The sequence below is a fragment of the Puccinia triticina genome, chromosome 17A (genome assembly GCF_026914185.1).
Source record: "Puccinia triticina chromosome 17A, complete sequence".
Lineage (NCBI taxonomy): Eukaryota > Fungi > Basidiomycota > Pucciniomycetes > Pucciniales > Pucciniaceae > Puccinia > Puccinia triticina.
In genome coordinates, this window is record NC_070574.1 from 1880847 (window position 1) to 1899809 (window position 18963).

Here is an 18963-nt window from a genome sequence, read left to right on the forward strand (position 1 = left end):
GCAGCCCAGTTCCATCTCGCCGAAGTGCAAACTGCCCAGCCCGTCGGGTCAGCCCCTACAGCTTCTGCTTTGCCCAGCCAAGATGACAGGGTGTCACAGGCCTAGCAAGCAAAGTATTCAGGTAAATCGTTGAAATTATGTCCAAGTTCCTTCATTTACAAATCCAGAAAAAAGCCCATGCATTCTCCAGGTGTCCAGATGGAGCTTGTTTCAGTGAGGACAGTGTGAAGTAACAAAAGGTGTTAATGTGGACTAAGTCACAAGCTGGTAAAGACAAGCCTTCTGGGCGTTTATTGAGCTACATACAGAAGAAGAGACAATGCCGAAGTGAGACGATGATGTCAGTCAACCGCGGGGCGGAGCGGCGGGCCGGTTTGACTTGGCAAGTTGGCCCGCTGTGATCATCAGTGCGAGTTTTGCTTTGAATAAACCACACCAGCGGAGAACAATGTCCAGCCTCGTCCAGACCAGCGGGGCACTCACTCTCTTCCTTCTGTCCACGATCGCGCTGGTTCATAGACTCCATGGAAGGAAATCTACAGCCGGGAAAGAGTCGATTGCGATTGTCGTGCTCGGCGATGTAGGCCGAAGTCCCCGGATGATGCGACACGCGCTTTCGTTTGCAGACCAGCAGTGGTACGTATCCATATTTGCCTACACAGGTCGGCCATTCATCCTGCTTAAAGAGTCACTCTGGAAAACATTACGCGCGCAAGCGAACTGAGCTTTCGGTCCTCCTTTGACATCTGGCCTTCTAGATTCCAAGCCTCCCAATGCCCTCCTTCAACACCCTAACATCAAACTCGTCAATTTGGCCGAATTTCCCGATCGGATCTCTTCCCTCTTGCCCCGAATATTCTTCGTGCTCGTCATCGGTCCACTCAAGGCGCTCTATCTCAGCGCAAGCTTGGCATGGGCTCTCCTCTTCAAAGCCAACCAGTCTTCCTACATCATGGTCCAGGTAAACAATCGGCCCCATTATCTCGTGTCCGGATCTCAATGACAACTCACTAAGATGTTTCACACACACACAGAATCCACCAGCGATTCCAACCCTTCCGATCGTCCAACTTTCAAGATTGATGATAGGCTCCAAACTGATAATTGACTGGCACAACACGGCATATTCGATTCTTGCTCTCAAGTTCCGAACAGAACGTCATCCGATGGTCCGTCTTGCCAAATGGTTTGTATCTGTCCATCCCGTCTTACCCATGCATACCAAAATGAATTGAACCGTTGATCGACTTTCGGACAGGATAGAAGCAAAGTTTGGGAAACACGCCACGCTCCATCTTTTTGTGACAGAAGCAGAGAAACAAGCCTTATCTGAAATGTGGAATTTACGGTTAATTTTCTCTTTGAAATTGATTCCTTCAATCTCGAGCTTTTGCTGATTGTCTATTTGGATCAGAGGTTCGAAAAAAGTTTTTTATGATCGGCCGCCTAAGTCCTTCTGTCGGTTGACGGTCCCGGAGATACATTCTGTTGGTTCCATCTCTTTCCAAACACTAATTTCTGCTCTCAGAGACGCTCATCTGACCAGAATCTAAAGCGCATAGATCTAACATGCTTTCCGCACCTTCTAGTTCCTTAGTCAATCATCATTCAACTATAATTCGGTTTTACAGCAGATGTTTATCGGGGGTGAACTTGAGAAAGAAACCATACTATCGTACGAAGATCCAGAGACCAAGACTGCGAAGATGAAAGCGGATAGGCCAGCGCTGGTGGTATCGTCGACGTCCTGGACGATCGACGAAGATTTCAGCGTCCTAATCGATGCTCTTTCGATGTATGCACGATCCAAAAAGAGCCAAAAATCGATTCCGAAACTCCTCTGTTTGATCACCGGAAAAGGGCCGTTGAAAGCGCATTATCTCGAGATAATTGAGCGAACGTCGAGCGAGGAAGGATGGAAAGAGCTCGGGATCGTCTGCCAATCCGTCTGGTTTGACGACCCTGAACACTATCGGCAGTTGTTGGGCGCCGCTGACCTCGGGATCAGTCTCCATCAAAGCTCCTCAGGCCTGGACTTGCCCATGAAAGTCGTCGATATGTTCGGCTGTCGGTTGCCCGTCTGTGCGAGGAACTTCAACTGGTCCGTTCTCTCCCTCTTGCTCTCTCGAGCAGAAACATATCATCTCTCTTCTCATCTTTTTTCTTGTGTTTATGTTTTACGGCTTTAGCATCTCGGAGTTGGTAAAGCATGGCCAAAACGGGTTGGTTTTCGATTCCGCTGTCGAATTATCTGAGCAATTAAAGGTAAATACAATCTTGCCCTTCTCTGCTCCTTCCCACCCCAAGTACTGACGAGCCAGGGCCCCTCTTACTTCAAAAACGCACACCCAGGAACTTCTAACGGGATTCAATCCAGCACGCAGTATGAAAGAATTGGCGTCATCAAACAGTAACAGTCGTACCCTGAAAGACCTGCAAACAGGCATAGAAAATGCGATGTATGGTGCGGTTCTTTCAACTAATGACAAGGATCTCGATCGGCTTCAGTCTAGTGGTTGTAGGTCTTGGTCTTGCTGGGAAGAGGAATGGAACCAACAAGTTTTTCAAACTGTTCAAAATCTTTGAAATTATCATTTATTCATACGTTCAACTGGATTTAATATTGATCATCTGATCCGATCACGTGGGGTTTTTCTCTTTCCGTGTGGTATATGAAGAAAAGGGGCTTCTTATTTGTATAGATATTTTTCTGGTGGGCGGTGGTCTTTTCATACCTCGCAATATTCACTTGATTGGTAGAGTGCGGAGGGCTTTGAAACTACGTGATGGGATGGCCATACAAAAATGGATGAATAAATTTCAGTCGTATCCAGAGAGCAAAGAAACTGATTCAGATAGGTAATCAAACTGTTGCGTGACCTGTGTCAGAAGCAAGGACTGACGCTAGATATCATCAAGTCACATGCTATGGAGGGACAAATCAAATCTATTGGTCGCTCTTGACTTGGATGCCCTCTGAACACACAAGCATACAGACTTGGTATTACCGGAGAGCCTTTTCGGACTTTCAACTTGTCGCAATGGTGTATCTCATTTTATTACAGAATTATTAGAAATGTAACTGTCCTTGGATTTGGAATGATAACTTGGATATTGGGCAACGATGCAGCAGAGAGAATTTAAATGATATATATGCATACATGTTAGTTGTATGAGAGCAACAGTTACAGTGGATTGGGGCTAAGAAAGAGAAGATCAAAGAATCGATTCCAGTAAAAGACTTGACCGGAGAAGCTGATCAAGTTCGAGGCCTCGACCAAACTGATCGATCTACTGAACGCCGAATGATCATCATCCGGATTGAGGAACTGGTGCGAATACTCTGTGAATTGATTCGTGATCAATTCCTTCAACTGTTCTTCTACTATCCTTGACACGCTTTCTTCGTTCAATCTCCTTTCTAGTTTTCTTGCATCTCCCTTTTCTTTCGCTTCTAGTTCATCTGCTGCATTTCGGTTATCATCATTGGATTCTGTCAAGTCGTTTTCAAAGTCGTCCAGGATCTTTGCTCGAGTGATTAGTAACTGTCGTCGACAGTAGGTCACCCGGGAAAATGCCAGGGTGTAGATATTTGGTAAGTATCTATTGGGGGAAGTTTAATGATGCAATGTGGGTGAAGAAGAGGATGTAAGGCGTACGCAGTTACCAATGATGAGCTGAGCCTCAGAGCGGGACTGTCTGGCGAACGAGTCGCGGTTTTTCTGGACGGACTTGATGATTGATTCGCGTGTGAGGGAGTAGGTAGAAGAAGAGAGGTCGGAGGGCTGGTTGTTGCGGAAAGGTGCCAGGTCTTCACCCTCGAGCAGGGACAGGACGAAGCCGAGGATCGTCCGAGCAGTGACCCGCTGCAACAGCTGCACCGACAAGTTGCGGAGCTTCAGGTTATGGTGACAGGGGTCTCCTGCAGGGATCAAGTCATCGCTGGTCGTCGATTCTTTCAGGACTGGATTGGTTTGCGGCGGCCGGCTCGACTCAAGTCCTACGGGGTCGGCGGCTGCGAGCGCAAGCGATGACGTCAAGTAGTCCAGTTCCTCGGTACCCAGCGAGCCCTGACCGTCCGGGGTGATTCCTTCGGGCAATCCGATTCCAGGCATGATGGCATTCGACTGGAATTGAAAGGCAGTTTGGCAATCGAGGGGTTCTCTGGGACGGGGGACCCCGTGGAGCAGCGTCGTTCTCGCGTGCGCGTTGTGCGACACAAGCAGCACGCGGCGTGCGGCTGCGGGTGGATTACAAGGATATGATATGCCTATAGCGAAAGCTGGACCAAGTGGACCTGAAACCTAATCAGCCCCGCCCATTATTGCGAGTCTCACCAGCCCACGCCCAGTAGAACCGGCAGGCGCTGTTCCCCGGCCATCTTTCTCGATCACCATCCCTCAAGAACACCCGACCCGGAAGGTCAGTACCACCTTACCCCCTTCCACACTCGCCGCCCTATACTCATCATCCGACCAACATCCCCCGCCTGCCCCCTCAGACCAGGACCCGACCGCCTACTTCAAGATGTCTCACCGGAAATGGGAACACCCTCGTATGTTTCTTGTAGCCGCCGTAGATGGTTTCCCACCAGAGCTCACTGACTGATCTTGGCATGGCTTTCGCTAACAGGACACGGTTCGACCGGATTCTTGCCAAGGAAAAGGGTATGCGCCTCTGTCTCCTTGTGAGGGTATGCGCAGCACTCAATTCAGCAACTTATCTGACTCAACACTCTCCCCCGGGCATCAATCCGCTTTCTGCGATCCCAACTTCTCTCACTCATTAGGCTGCCCGACACCGCGGTAAAGTTAAATCTTTCCCCCGTGATGACAAGACCAAGCCCGTCCACCTCACCGCCATGCTTGGTTACAAGGCTGGTATGACCCACATTGTACGTCAAAACCGTCCACTCTACGTGATCCTCGCGCGGCCCCAAAGCTGACTGAATTGATCCCCCTTACTTTTGCAATCCGCTAGCTCCGTGATCTTGACCGACCCGGATCCAAGATGCACAAACGTGAGGTCGTCGAGGCCGTCACCATTGTCGAGACCCCACCCATGGTCATCGTCGGTGTTGTCGGTTACGTCGAAACTCCCAGAGGTCTCCGATCCCTTACCACCGTATGGGCCGAACATCTCTCCGACGAAGTCAAACGTCGCTTCTACAAGGTAGGAACTGGTTACCCACTCCCAGCAGCCCTCCATACAGCACCAACTGATGTGCAGCACGTTTTCTTTAGAACTGGTACCGATCGAAGAAGAAAGCGTTCACCAAATACGCCAAGAAGCACGCCGAGTCTTCGACTGGCTCTATTGCACGAGAGCTGGAGCGAATTCGCAAGTACTGTACTGTTGTTCGAGTGTTGGCGCACACTCAGATCCGGAAGACTGGTCTGAAGCAGAAGAAGGCCCACCTGATGGAGATCCAGGTGAACGGTGGAAGCGTTGCCGACAAGGTCGACTTTGCCAAGTCGCACTTCGAGAAGACCTTCGACGTCTCGTCCGTCTTCGAGCAGAACGAGAACATCGATGTCATTGCCGTCACCAAGGGTAAAGGTTTCGAGGGTGTCACTCACCGTTGGGGTACCAAGAAACTCCCCCGAAAAACCCACAAAGGTCTCCGAAAGGTCGCCTGTATTGGAGCTTGGCATCCTTCCAAGGTCATGTTCACCGTGGCCCGTGCTGGTCAGGACGGTTACCACCACCGAACTGAGTTCGTCCCTGCTCCCCCTCCTAATTTTCCCTCCAACCTCTCGCTCATTTCTCTGGTTTTTCTGCAGACTCAACAAGAAGGTATTCCGAGTTGGCAAGGGTGGTGATGAGGCCAACGCCACCACTGAGTTCGATACCACCCAAAAAGCCATCACACCCATGGGTGGCTTCGTCCGATATGGTGTTGTGAAGAACGACTTCCTGATGCTCAAGGTACGTTGCCTATCCCTCTTCCAACGGCTGCGAGAATTGGGTGTTGATCTTGGCTTTTTTTACTTCTACAGGGATCGGTACCCGGTGTCAAGAAGCGTGTCATCACGCTCCGAAAATCCCTCATGACCCACACTTCCCGTCGGGACTTGGAGAAGATCAACCTCAAATTCATCGATACTTCGTCCAAATTCGGCCACGGTAGATTCCAAACTGCTGCCGAGAAGTCTGCCTTCATGGGTCAACTCAAGTAAGATACACTGCTCACCACATCAAACAGGATAACCGCTTCCGTTTCCTGCCCCGCTGAACCTGTCAAACTGATGCACTCTCCCCCTCGCTTTCTCTTCGCCCTTTCCACTCTCAGAATCCGATCTTAAATGTTGTAGCCTGACTGTCCTATTCGGGTATCTCCCCACCCCGATTGATTATCATGACTATCACGCAATCCACACACATTTCCTCCTGAGTCGTCCTGCCAAACACCCGCTGTGTTGAGGGAATGGGTGGTTCAACTTACACAGGCTGTAGCTGACTCGGTTTGCAAGCTACATATGAGGTCCCGGGCATTGATAGATACCCTGGCATCTTGGCTATGGTTCTGTTTGCTCAGAATTCTGATACAGCAAAAGCGAAAAAGCTTGCGGGTGCGGGAGGCTGAAAATTGCCTGCTGCATTTCAGCCACACACCTGTACAGCTCCACTGTACAGGATGTCACATCGCCTCCGGGCGACTGGTTGAGCTTGAGTTGCGTGTTGGGCCAACTGTTGGGTGTGGTACAGCAATGCCAGGAAAGCTTGCGGCCAGCTTTTGGACCGCTGATTTCAGCCTCAAAGCCTGTATGGCTCCTGTACGTCAGGAATGCCATCAGAAGAAAAAACCTAGTTTCTTTGTTTTCCACTTTGGGGCCTTGAGGGCCCCACCATTGGATTCCTGGAGTGATTTTACTTCGTTCCGGCCCTTCGCTGCCCCTGCCCCCCTCGCCCCTTGCCCGGCCCGGCACCCATGTCAAGCAAAATCAGCTGCCCAAACGGGGTTTGTCTGCCTGTACAGTGAAGCTGTACAGGCCTGTGGCTGAAATGCAGAAATCATTTCAGCCACAAAATTTGGCAAGCTTTTCTGGTATTGCTGTATTTAGTCCTGACGAAGGGGCCGATGGGGGTAAAATTGCACCAGGATTCCAATGGTGCAACCCTCAATACCCTAATGTCAATAATGAAGGAAATAGCATCTTTCTTCCAGTGATATTCCTGTATGCAGCTTGACATACAGGACCTATACAGGCTTGAAGGGCAGTGGCTGAGATTCCAAAATTGGGCCTGCCGGACCGCAAGCTTTTTCGCTTTTGCTGTACATCTCGTCAAACAAAAAAGAAACAATGAAGAAGCCAAAAAAAGACTGGATGTGCTCGGACCCCCGGACTCAAGCACCGCGCCAGATGAGGGTTGTCCTGGCTTGCCTTGACTCATTTCATAAATCCACCAAAAATAGTCCGGTGGGTTGATTGATGGGGGGAGAGCTCTAAAAATTGGCGCCATAGAGGAGCATCTAAGTTCCGGTAGCTGGAATGGCCAGCGTTGAAACCACAGGCTGCATTTCTGCCACTTTTTGGTGGGTGGCCTATGTGCCAAGACCCCTAAGTCCCTCCCTTTGCCACCAGCCAAACTTAAGCTCCACCCAAATGAGATATCCCCCGTACCACCACCCAAGCTCCGAACTCCGACCTCCCGCATAGGGAGGGACTTTGATAAGTTAGGTCATTGAGACAGCTCTTGATGACAGGTTTAGCCAGTCATCAAGACAGCTATTGATGACCAATGTAGCCAGTCATCTGGACTCATCAAGACAGCTCTCAATAACCGGTTTAGCCAGTCATCAAGACAGCTCTCAATGACAGGTTTAGCCAGTCATCAAGACAGCTCTCAATGACAGGTTTAGCCAGTCATTGAGAGAGCTCTTGATGACCGGTGTAGCCAGTCATCAAGAGAGCTCTCAATGTTGATGACCAGTGTAGCCAGTCATCAAGAGAGCTCTCAATGACTGGTGTAGCCAATCATTGAGAGAGCTCTTGATGACCGGTATATGACTGCAGCCAGTCATTGAGGGAGCTCTTGATGACCTGTATATGACTGCAGCCAGTCATCAAGAGCTCCAGTCATCAAGAGAGCTCTTGATGACCGGTAAGCCAGGCATCAAGAGCTACGGTGAGCCAGTCATTGAGATAGCTCTTGATGACCGGTGAGCCAGGCATTGAGATAGCTCTCAATGACCAGTATAGCTGGTCATCAATATTCTTGATGGTTAGTATATGTAACTGGTCATCAATAGCTTTTGATTATCTTGATGACTGGGTAGATATTAAAGTAGGACAGCCAGTCATTGATAACTTGCATTGCTCTCAATGACTGTTTTGATGGTGGGTTGTAGCTGTTCTAGGGTTGTTGTATTATTCAAGTTGGTGAGTTTGGAGGGGGGATGAGCTCATGGGATGAGTTCCTATTGAGTTGCTAGCGGGTTGCCAGATGTAGCAACCCAATGTTGATTTTTACCTCCGGAGGCAAGATAAAAACTCATTTGCCACCCTGGGTGGGTGGTGGTTTTTGGGTTTGGGTTGGTAAACGTGGGATAGCAACCCGGTTTACCTCCCTGGGTGGAGATTCTCTTATTCCACCAGTATCTTAGAACTTATAGTTGTATATACATATGTACCAGTAGTTAGATTAATAGTGTGGTATGTGAAATCAATAGCACTTTAAAAAAAAAAAGTCCAGTGCCCATGCAGGTTTGTTAAGGGTTGTTACCTCTCTGCTGGACAGGTTGCGTAACACAAAACACCCAATCTGGCTGACATTAGAGGGTGCTAATTACACACACAACAAACCTTGGTGCCCATCACACTAAACCCCTGACTGCCAACCCCAAAAGCCAACACACATAAATAAGCCAGATGACAGCACGCCCCGGGCTGGCAAGAGGAGCACCATTAGGCCAAGCATTTTTGTCCCTTACATATGGAAATTAACCTAAAAGTTGGTTCTCAACACCACAGCAACCAAGATCAAGTAAAATTTGCAGACTCTGAAGTCAGATTAGTTTAGCCAATTTTGTGAGCGTATATGCTGAGGAGGCTGGTTGATTAAATGTTTTGGGGTAAAAATTTGACATCAGAGTCCTGTTCTACTGGAAAGTCAAGCCTCTATGCTTGTGTTTCAATTGAGGCAAAAATGTAAGTACTGAAGAATCTGTGAGATGTGGTCCTACAAAAATCATGAAGGTCAGATCCAGTCTGCTCCTGCACCTCAATCTGAATTCTGCAGAGGGAAATGAGCTGGAACATACCTTCCATGAATACATTGCTGGCCTAAATATATTCTTGAAATGAATGCCTTTGGGTGTATATCCAATTTGACAGCCTCTGGGCAAAACATGTCCACAAGCTTTTTGCACAAATTTTCAGGACAGAAAACAAGCGGTCAAGGATGAGGACTGATGTGACTTCTTGATCACAACCTTCCATTAAATCTTCTGTGAAAAACTCTGGAATGTTTGCAAGGGTGCCTGGGGCCACCAAGACTGAGTGCTATACATCAGAAGAAAGGCTGGCTGGGCATAACCAATGGCAAGTCCTGGTTGAAGTACAGCCAAATCAGGTTACCTAGGGCTTTATTGGGAGAAGTTGGTCTGGGATTTCAAAGAGATCCAGCACCCAGGATTCACCACAAACTTGTCAAATTCCATTTCCCTGCTGCAGCATGAACCGGATATAAAACCTTGCCAGTACCCTTTGTTGTTACAAGTTTACATAGCTAACCTGGACTTTTAAACCTGATTTAAACCCTGGATAGCACCTCAGACACCGTGCTGGAGCCATGACCTAGCCATTCACAATCTGAAATGAGTACTGGCCATTCCAAGAGTCTATAAAAAGCTGAGATTCATGCCAAAGGGTTATTCAGGCTTGTTGGCTCCATCATTTTTATCCAGCAGCCAAATTCTCAAGATACCCTGAAAACTTCTACTGATCAAGCAATCAACCCTTGACCCTTAAATTTATCATCTTTCTTGTAAAAACCACTTGAAATCTCTCTTTATCTCAGTGTCCCAAATTCTGTTTCTTATCTTCCATAACCTTGTTCATGCGGCTTGCCTCACAACAACCTCAAAGCCTTCAATTTGATTGTCTTCACTCCAATGTGTTTCACCCCCACGTACTAGTTTCATCTTCATGTTTTTACAATCATGAAGAAGAGACTAGTAATAATTCCTCCTCACTCATCATCACCAACAACAACACCATCAACATCAAGACCAATAACTAACAATCAGATTATTTTTCCTATTTTTCCACATTACAATTCTGTAGATCAAAATCTCTCTGTGTGCTTCCTTGACCCCAAACTTAACAGATTCCCTCTGCTGCGGGTTTGTGTCTTTCAAACCAAGCCTCCAACAGCCCTTGGCAGGAGGGAATTGGGTGCTATCACCCTGTTTTGCAGGGCCAAGATTCTCAGTTTTGGTGGGAGGAATTTTTGAAGCTATACATTTACTTTCCCTCTTATCATGGGTTTAAATAAAATATCTTAGTTTGTAGTCTCTTCCAACCTATAGAATTTGAGGTGTTTCATATTAACACTGCCACCCACAGAAATTCACCAAAAATCCCGGATCCACTGGATTTCCATGAAGGGGGTAATTTGAAAGTGGCACTGATTTACTAGCGTGCACATTTTGTGTAGCCTTCCCTCAGAGTATGGCGCAACCCCTACAAGATAACACTTGCTCATCAGATGTGAGCATTAGGGGGTTTCAAACATGGTGCAGGTCCTGTTTCAGGAACCCCCAATTCACAAAATCAGGGCACCTGAAACACACCCACCCAATTTTACCCAAAAAACATACCTAAATAATTTGAAAATTCATTTTGCAGGAACCTTGTTTCCCTGAATTGGGGTTCCTGAAATGGGACCTGCACCATGTTTGAAACCCCCTATTGATGTCAGCCTTAGAGACATGTTTACATGTCCAAAAGTCTTCCTTTTATCCCTTTAAATATTGATATAATAATAGTAATGAATTATTAATAACATTTGATGTTTTTATACTTTATTTTAGGGGGCTACTAAAAATACCCGGTTTTTCCGCATTTGTACCCGGTTTTTTTATACCCCCTTTTCCGCATTCACACCCGGATTTTTTCTACTCATTTCTACGCGACGCAAATAGGCTTAAAATTCATCTAAAATCCTGAAAAGAATTATCATGCATTCAAACTTCCAAAAAACCCAACTCTTAATTAATTAATTATTTTTTGCATACCCCCTTTTCTGGGGTATGTACTAAGGGAATAACTTTTTTGTTACACATCCAAGCCCCACAAAAATTTCAGGGCACTTACACATGTGCATTCTTTGCTTTTCCTGAGTTTTTTGGAATATTGAGGGGGTGTGCGGTGGGATTAGTACAAAAATTCCTACTAACTGTATAACTTTTTTGTTACATCTTCAAACAGTCTAAAAGCTTCAGGGATTCTTAATCTTTTTATAATATTTGTGCCCTGAAATTTTTAGAAATGGGATGGCATCAAAACATGAGGTATAAGGGGTGCGCGGCAGTCTTAATAAGGAAAAGCTGGCTAACTGTTTAACTCTTGTGTTACACTTCCAAAAAGTATAAAAACTCCAGGGATTGTTAATATCTATATATTCTCTGTGCCCTGAAATTTCTTGCAACTCTATGGAATCAGAACATGAGATATATGAGGTGTACACTAGGAGGTGTTATGACTACTGCACATCCCCTATATCTCATTTTTTGATACCATCCAACTGCTGAAAATTTCAGGACACTGAAAATATACAAAGTTTAATAATCCCCGAAATTTTTAGAGTGTTTGAAAATGTAACACAAAAGTTATAGAGTTAGCCAGATTTTTCTTATTAAGACTGCCGCGCACCCCTGATATCTCATGTTTTGATGCCATCCCATTTCTAAAAATTTCAGGGCACAAATATTATACAAAGATTAAGAATCCCTGAAGCTTTTAGACTGTTTGAAGATGTAACAAAAAAGTTATACAGTTAGTAGGAATTTTTGTACTAAGCCCACCATATACATTTCTTGTATTGCATTTGTTTGAGCGTTGTTTCAGGGAGATTTTCCCACCTCACTACATGCTATTGCTAGCATCTTGCCCCAAGCAACAGATCACCCCATTTCCCCCACCAGTGGAAAACCTGGCTATTATAGCTTTCTCCTTGTTCCTGATTCCTCATTGGCAGCCCTGGTGCTAACCCAGTGACTGGTTGGCCATTAATTAAAATTTTGTGAGAAAAGATGTTGGGATTGGACCCAACCACAATGATTTTCTCCAACAATACACATCTCTATATAAACCTCAAATTCATTGAGAAAATTTCAGTAGAATAGCTTTAATAGATTGACAATGAGATAATGTGTGTCTTGCATTCATAGATACAAATAACTTGCAAAGCCATGAAAAAACAGCAAATCACAACGCCCATGCAACAGAGCAATGCTTGTTCAAGGAAGGAAAGAGGCACGGTAAGCAATTGGCCACACAGGTTTCTTTTGCTGCTTGATAGGGAGTGGTAATCCAGTCACTATATCTCTCTCTCATATGTTGTTTGCTGAAAAATAAAAAACTGACTGGATAGGCTATGATTTGAGCAACCATACATTACTACTTTTCAAAAGCTTGAGCACAATTAAATTGAGAAGCAGGGAGAGAACTATGTAGAGGATGGGAGGGATGTTATTTGAAGTTCAGCAAGGGTTGAGGAGGCCGATACCTTTCTTAGCATCCCAAGGAAAGACTTCAGAGTTAAGTTTAACGAGGGAGTGAGCAGAGAATTGGGAGGGTTGTGAAGGAGGAGGAGTGGACAAGACAGGATGGTTAGATGAACGAAGAGGATTGAAGGATGACAGGGTCGAAAAGCTTGCATTCGTAGCAATTTAGGGGGGCCATGAGGGCCTCTTCGAGTGCGGGGAAGGTGTAATAATGATTGACGGAAGGGTCAACCAGGACAGGGTCCACGGGGCCATAAAAGAGGGAGTCGACTCGCCGGGAGTCGTGGTTGTCGTTGGAGCGGATTCGCAGGAGAGGCCCGTTGAGCCGAGGAGGCAAGCTGCGCTCAGAAACATTCATCCCAGCCCGGCTTGGCTTTGGGGTCGACAACGTGCCCCCGCTGACGAGCTTCCTTGGGACGCTGGTCCCCCGGCCCGTCTTCATTAGTAGTAACGGAAACGGTACTGGGTTCGCCGGGTTCTTGAGGTAGGCTTTGATCAGTAAGTTGGAGCTGAACGTCGCATCCCTACGAGTCTTTTTTGAGTGTCAAGAAGCTGGCCGAGTTGCATCGATACCTACTGATTGTGCCGTAGGAATCACTGTGAGCCCGCCTCCCGCGAGCTCACAAGAACAGTCACAGAGAAATCACGGATCCACTTGCAGCAGGATTCTTAGACCTCGACCGGCCGCGCCCTCCTAGCTCAGTAGGGATGTACTGACCACTCCCTCTGAGCTAGGTGAGCACTCTCCTTCTTCTCTCGTTGTCCTTCACATTATCATCAATTGTATAGAGTAGGGATGTACTGACCACTCCCTCTGAGCTAGAAATTCAAGCAACTGTGGTTCTAGAACTCCCTCCAAGGCAGAGCCTTGTCCCGTACCACTGCCCCGTCCGTCTGTCCCGTTTTTTCCCAGCCAGTGAAGAGCCCTCTATCTTGGGCTCTTACACTTTTTTTTTCTTGAACCACCCCAATTATCGCCTCTGTATCGAAGAATGACGCACGCAAACTCCCCGCCCTCTCGGAACCCAGAAATTTCACCTGGCAACACGGCCAGACCACCTCCTCGACTCATCATTTCCCTCCGGATCTCAAACCTGACGGTGAGAGCTATGGTAGACAGCGGGTCGGAACTCAACCTTATCTCGGCGGTCGCCGCTAAATCAACCGGATTGCCCTGCATCCCGCTTCTCACTCCTACCCGCGTGCAACTGGCCTTGAAATCAGACTCAAGCCAAGCTGTGACCCTATCCCATTACGTGGTGGGCACGCTGACAGACCCGACATCTAGCCACGACTTCCCAGACGTCTCTCTACGGATTGGTCCCGTCCTGGGGGATTACGAGGTCATACTCGGCACCCCCTTCTTGTACCGCTTTGGCCTCCTTGTGTCAATCAGGGACCGCTGTATCGTCCTCGAGTCACACGACCTAGAAATCTTCGACCATCGGCTGGGCAACGCGGTTGGTGTAGCCTCCACAACGGATGTGGACTCCTACCCCTGCGAATCCTCTGAAGCCGTGGTCCTTACCGAATTCGCAGATTTGTTCCCCGCAGACATTCCCGCGGTCTCCGATGAAGCTGAGGAAGCCGGACTCTTCACAGTCGGCGCTTTCCCAAAGAAGATCCAGGACTCTAGCTCGAAAGTCCGCCACAAGATAATCCTGACGGATCCGGCGGCTATTGTAAACGAAAAACAGTACCCTTACCCTCGGAAGCACCTTGCAGCGTGGAAAACGCTTCTTTATCAACATCTAAACGCAGGCCGCATCAGGCGGTCAACAAGTCAATATGCCTCCCCAAGCCTGATTATCCCAAAAAAGGATCCGACGGCCCTTCCCCGCTGGGTCTGTGACTACCGCAAGCTGAACAGCATCACAGTCCGCGACCGCTCTCCCTTGCCAAATGTTGACGAGTTGGTACGCATGGTTGCTTCTGGGAAAGTTTTCTCCATTTTGGACCAAACTAATGCGTTCTTCCAGACTCGGATGCGCGAGGAAGATATTCCACTTACCGCCGTGAAGACACCCTGGGGACTCATGGAGTGGGTGGTGATGCCGATGGGGCTAACAAACGCGCCAGCCACGCACCAAGCCCGCCTTGAGGAGGCCCTAGGGGATCTACTCAACGACATTTGTGTCGTGTATTTGGACGACATTGTGGTGTTCTCAGACTGTTTCGAAACTCACGGGAAACACTTGCGTATGGTTCTCGACCGGCTTCGGGCGGGAAATCTCTACTGTAGCCCCAAGAAAACACAACTCTTCAGAAAGGAAATCAAATTCCTTGGTCATTGGATCTCCGCTGATGGGATCAAACCTGACGACAGCAAGGTTGAAGCCATACAGAAGTGGCCCTCCCCGAAATCAGCCAAGGGGGTCAAACGATTCCTTGGCACAGTTCAGTGGATGAAAAAATTCATCTGGGGCCTTCAAAAATACGTAGGCACACTGACCCCCCTGACCAGTTCAAAACTCGATCAAAAGAACTTCCGGTGGGGAGAAGCGGAAGAAGCGGCCTTTCAGAATATAAAGCGCATCATGACCAGCCTACCCGCTTTGAAGAACGTAGACTTTGACTCGGATGACCCCCTCTGGATTTTCACTGACGCTAGCGGATCGGGGCTGGGAGCAGCGCTCTTCCAAGGAGCCGAATGGAAACACGCTTCCCCAATCGCTTATGAATCGCGCCAGATGACCTCGGCGGAACAAAACTACCCGGTGCACGAGCAGGAGCTTCTGGCTGTAGTACACGCACTGCAGAAGTGGAAGATGCTCCTCCTCGGCATGAAAATCAATGTGATGACAGATCACCACTCCCTGGTCCATCTCCTCCGACAACGCAATCTCAGCCGACGCCAAGCACGGTGGACGGAACTCCTGGCCGACTTCGACCTACATTTCGAATACATCCGCGGTGAAGATAACACGGTAGCCGATGCTCTCTCCAGGAAGGATATACCGGAAGGAGACTCAAACATCACCCCAAGCGACATCGCCTGTGTCGCTTCCCTGACCGAGATGGGCTCAACCCTTTCTGAAGAACTTCGTCGCCAGATCATGATCGGATACACGACCGACCAGTTCTGCATCTCGGCGCGGGAGGTGCTCCCGCTACGAGACGACTGTGTGGAGGTGGAGGGGCTTCTCTTCATAGACGGTCGCCTTCTCATCCCATCGGTGGGTGCTATCCGCAAATCCCTTATCAGAGAAGCTCACGACCGCCTCGGACATTTGGGCCACCAGAAAACCCTGGACGAACTCCGCCTTGATTTTTTTTGGCCACGGATGGCCACAGATGTCGCGGAGTTCACTGCCGCCTGCGAAGTCTGTCAGCGGACTAAAGCTCCGACCACGGCCCCGACTGGGAAAATGCTTACACCGGCTGTTCCCCGTCTCCCCCTCTCCGACTTGGCCATCGACTTCGTTGGCCCCCTCAAACAATCAGGCAACCACGACATGATACTGTCGTGTACTTGTCGCCTATCCGGATTCACTCGGATCATACCGGCTCTCCAGACAGATTCGGCGGAGAAAACAGCTTCCAGGTTCTTTTCCGGCTGGATCGCGACCTTTGGTGCCCCCCGGACTATCCTCAGCGATCGCGATAAAGCGTGGACCTCCAAGTTCTGGAAGTCGCTGATGGAGAAACTGAACATTAAATTCCACATGACGTCCGCCTTCCACCCGCAAGCTGATGGCCGTAGCGAACGCACCAACAAGACGGTCGGCCAGATTCTGCGGACGACGACCTCCAAGCGTCAAGGACGCTGGTTGGAGGCCATCCCCTCGGTGGAGTATGCAATCAACTCGGCAACAAACGCAGCGACTGGGAAAAGCCCTTTCGAACTGGTCTTTGGACGCCCCGGCCGACTTTTCCCCTCTACCGCGTCAAGCGTTTCAGCTGGGTGCCCTTCCTCTCTTGACGCGTGGCTTCGGTTGCGAGAGGGGAGCTGGGCCGACGCTCGGGACGCCCTCTGGACGAGTCGTGTCAAACAGGCGGTTCATCATAACCGCAGCCAGAAGGATCGACCCCCACTGCAACCTGGCACACTGGCCTTCCTCGACTCGGCGGATTGGCGAGGCCGTCACCAAGGCGGCACTGACAAACTGAAGGAGCGCTACGAGGGTCCCTACCGTGTTGTCAAGTCGACCAATCACGGACAAAACGTTGAACTACTGCTTCCGCCTGGGGACCGTCGCCACCCCGTCTTTCACATCTCGAAAGTCAAACCTCTCGTCACCTCCTCTAACCCGCCGGACGCTACCGCCCTACCTCAGGCATCCGAGCTCGATGATCCGGCGCCGACTAGCGACCCCCCCTCGCCATCTTTTATAGGGGGGGAGAATGTGAGCCCGCCTCCCGCGAGCTCACAAGAACAGTCACAGAGAAATCACAGATCCACCTGCAGCAGGATTCTTAGACCTCGACCGGCCGCGCCCTCCTAGCTCAGTAGGGATGTACTGACCACTCCCTCTGAGCTAGGTGAGCACTCTCCTTCTTCTCTCGTTGTCCTTCACATTATCATCAATTGTATAGAGTAGGGATGTACTGACCACTCCCTCTGAGCTAGAAATTCAAGCAACTGTGGTTCTAGAACTCCCTCCAAGGCAGAGCCTTGTCCCGTACCACTGCCCCGTCCGTCTGTCCCGTTTTTTCCCAGCCAGTGAAGAGCCCTCTATCTTGGGCTCTTACAATCACTCATCGCTGAAATTGATGCTTGCTGGACTTTGAATTTTCTGGGTTGATTTTTGGAGATGTCAGATTTCAAGTGTCAGTATCTGAGTGCCAATCGATCAAATCATCTTTAGGTCGCTTCTTCAAAGATGATGTGGATGCAAACCTTGAGCTTTTGTCAATCATCACTTGCACGAGTATTACTGAGCAAACTAAGAATCATGGTGGGGCAAGGAAAATTATAAGAAGAACGAGTTGACATAAGTTGACCAATGCGGCGAACAGGTAGAAGCTTACGGTCAGGAAGACGAGTGTCTGAGAAGGTGTTGGTCCTCCCGCCGCATTGTTGGTTTGGATGTGTTCAGGTAGTCCTGCGCCTGTGCCCTTCATCCTGTGGTTCTCGCGTCCTGAGCTGGTGGTGTCCCTGTGTCTGGCTGGCATGGTTTGGCTTGAAACTTGGTGCTGATTAGCTGTTGGCCGGGCTGCGAATCACATAAGCCATTAATGAGAGGCCCGGTACAGCCAAACCGGGAGGGAATAGACTCGACCACACCGGTCTTACTACGCAGGGTCTTTTGAATATATGATACGAGCTCTGAGATTCAATCAAGGTTTGCGTTTAATTGTTGTCCGGGCACATGTAGTGGAAGAGGCGACGAAAAAAACTTACGTTGTGCAGGTTGTCACCTGGAGCAGTTGGGCCTGAGAAACTGAAGCGGTGGCACTGCCATAGCAGGGACTGTTGCCATGGGAAAGAGTCAAGCGGCCACGGTGGCAGTGGTGCAGGCAACGGAGGCGCGGTGAGTAGTTGGCAGTGGGGCAGCTGAGGGTATTTAAAGAGGTTGGGTGGGGTGGGTTGAACACCAGGGGATTCGGTTTCGTCCGCCCCCTCCCTGGGAGGCCACTAACTGCTTGGTTAGGCCCTCCCTGGCTAGTTTACCAACCGGCCCTCTTTTGCTTGTTGCTCCGGCACAGCTGGAGGGTCATCCATAGGGCCTTCGGGCCTTTGGGGATATTCAACGTGCCAAGTGAGAATAATGGGGCATTTTTTGCCCCATTTTGTGAGAAAAAAAACACCTCAAAACTTAGATCTAGAGATCTAGGATTCTGTGGATTTGAGAAAGTGGGATACATACTGATATTAACAGATTGGATATTACCAGTAAATTGGACCAATTAAAAATAGATAGTGAGCATGAGTCAGAAAACGGTGAAACCCAAGATGAAAATATACTTGAGATAATGGACAAAGTTGATAAACTAGAACAACTTATTATACACAACAGTGACAGTATGGCAGATGAAATCATCAAAATTAATAATAAGTTTGATGAAATGCAGAGTAAACTCATGGCCAGCATGGATAACATAGCACAAAAAATTGGCCACAATACACAAATGCAACCTCAAACTCAGACACCATACAAACAAGGAATGAAAGATGTACCACCACATCAATCTAGTAATCCTTTCAGAAGAATGGCAGAGGAAGAAACACCCTTGAGAAAGGAGTACACAGTCCCACCAACACCATTCTTCAAAGAACAATCATATAA

At 48.5% G+C, this 18963-nt stretch overlaps 5 protein-coding genes across 5 annotated transcripts; 2 read left to right on the forward strand and 3 right to left on the reverse strand.

Moving 5' to 3' along the window:
* Positions 1-448: 448 nt before the first annotated feature.
* Positions 449-2586, forward strand: PtA15_17A146 (uncharacterized protein; the record flags this gene model as incomplete). The annotated part of the gene is made up of 8 exons (XM_053164231.1): positions 449-662; positions 759-961; positions 1035-1186; positions 1259-1348; positions 1415-1487; positions 1590-2101; positions 2190-2265; positions 2353-2586. The coding sequence occupies 8 exons, from the start codon at positions 449-451 to the stop codon at positions 2584-2586; spliced, it is 1554 nt and encodes a 517-aa protein (XP_053028219.1).
* A 599-nt stretch (positions 2587-3185) lies between these two features.
* On the reverse strand, positions 3186-4115 carry PtA15_17A147 (uncharacterized protein; the record flags this gene model as incomplete). The annotated part of the gene is made up of 2 exons (XM_053164232.1): positions 3186-3545; positions 3660-4115. 2 exons carry the CDS (start codon positions 4113-4115, stop codon positions 3186-3188), a joined length of 816 nt encoding a protein of 271 aa, XP_053028220.1.
* Positions 4116-4266: 151 nt separating this feature from the next.
* Positions 4267-6305, forward strand: PtA15_17A148 (uncharacterized protein; the record flags this gene model as incomplete). Its single annotated transcript, XM_053164233.1, has 9 exons — positions 4267-4291; positions 4355-4555; positions 4633-4667; positions 4790-4894; positions 4981-5172; positions 5244-5716; positions 5784-5928; positions 6000-6175; positions 6293-6305. The coding sequence occupies 9 exons, from the start codon at positions 4267-4269 to the stop codon at positions 6303-6305; spliced, it is 1365 nt and encodes a 454-aa protein (XP_053028221.1).
* Positions 6306-12839: 6534 nt separating this feature from the next.
* PtA15_17A149 (uncharacterized protein) lies at positions 12840-13300 on the reverse strand (the record flags this gene model as incomplete). Its single annotated transcript, XM_053164234.1, has 2 exons — positions 12840-13211; positions 13262-13300. The coding sequence occupies 2 exons, from the start codon at positions 13298-13300 to the stop codon at positions 12840-12842; spliced, it is 411 nt and encodes a 136-aa protein (XP_053028222.1).
* Positions 13301-17607: 4307 nt separating this feature from the next.
* PtA15_17A150 (uncharacterized protein) lies at positions 17608-17848 on the reverse strand (the record flags this gene model as incomplete). The annotated part of the gene is made up of 2 exons (XM_053164236.1): positions 17608-17619; positions 17705-17848. The coding sequence occupies 2 exons, from the start codon at positions 17846-17848 to the stop codon at positions 17608-17610; spliced, it is 156 nt and encodes a 51-aa protein (XP_053028223.1).
* Between the last annotated feature and the right edge of the window lie 1115 nt (positions 17849-18963).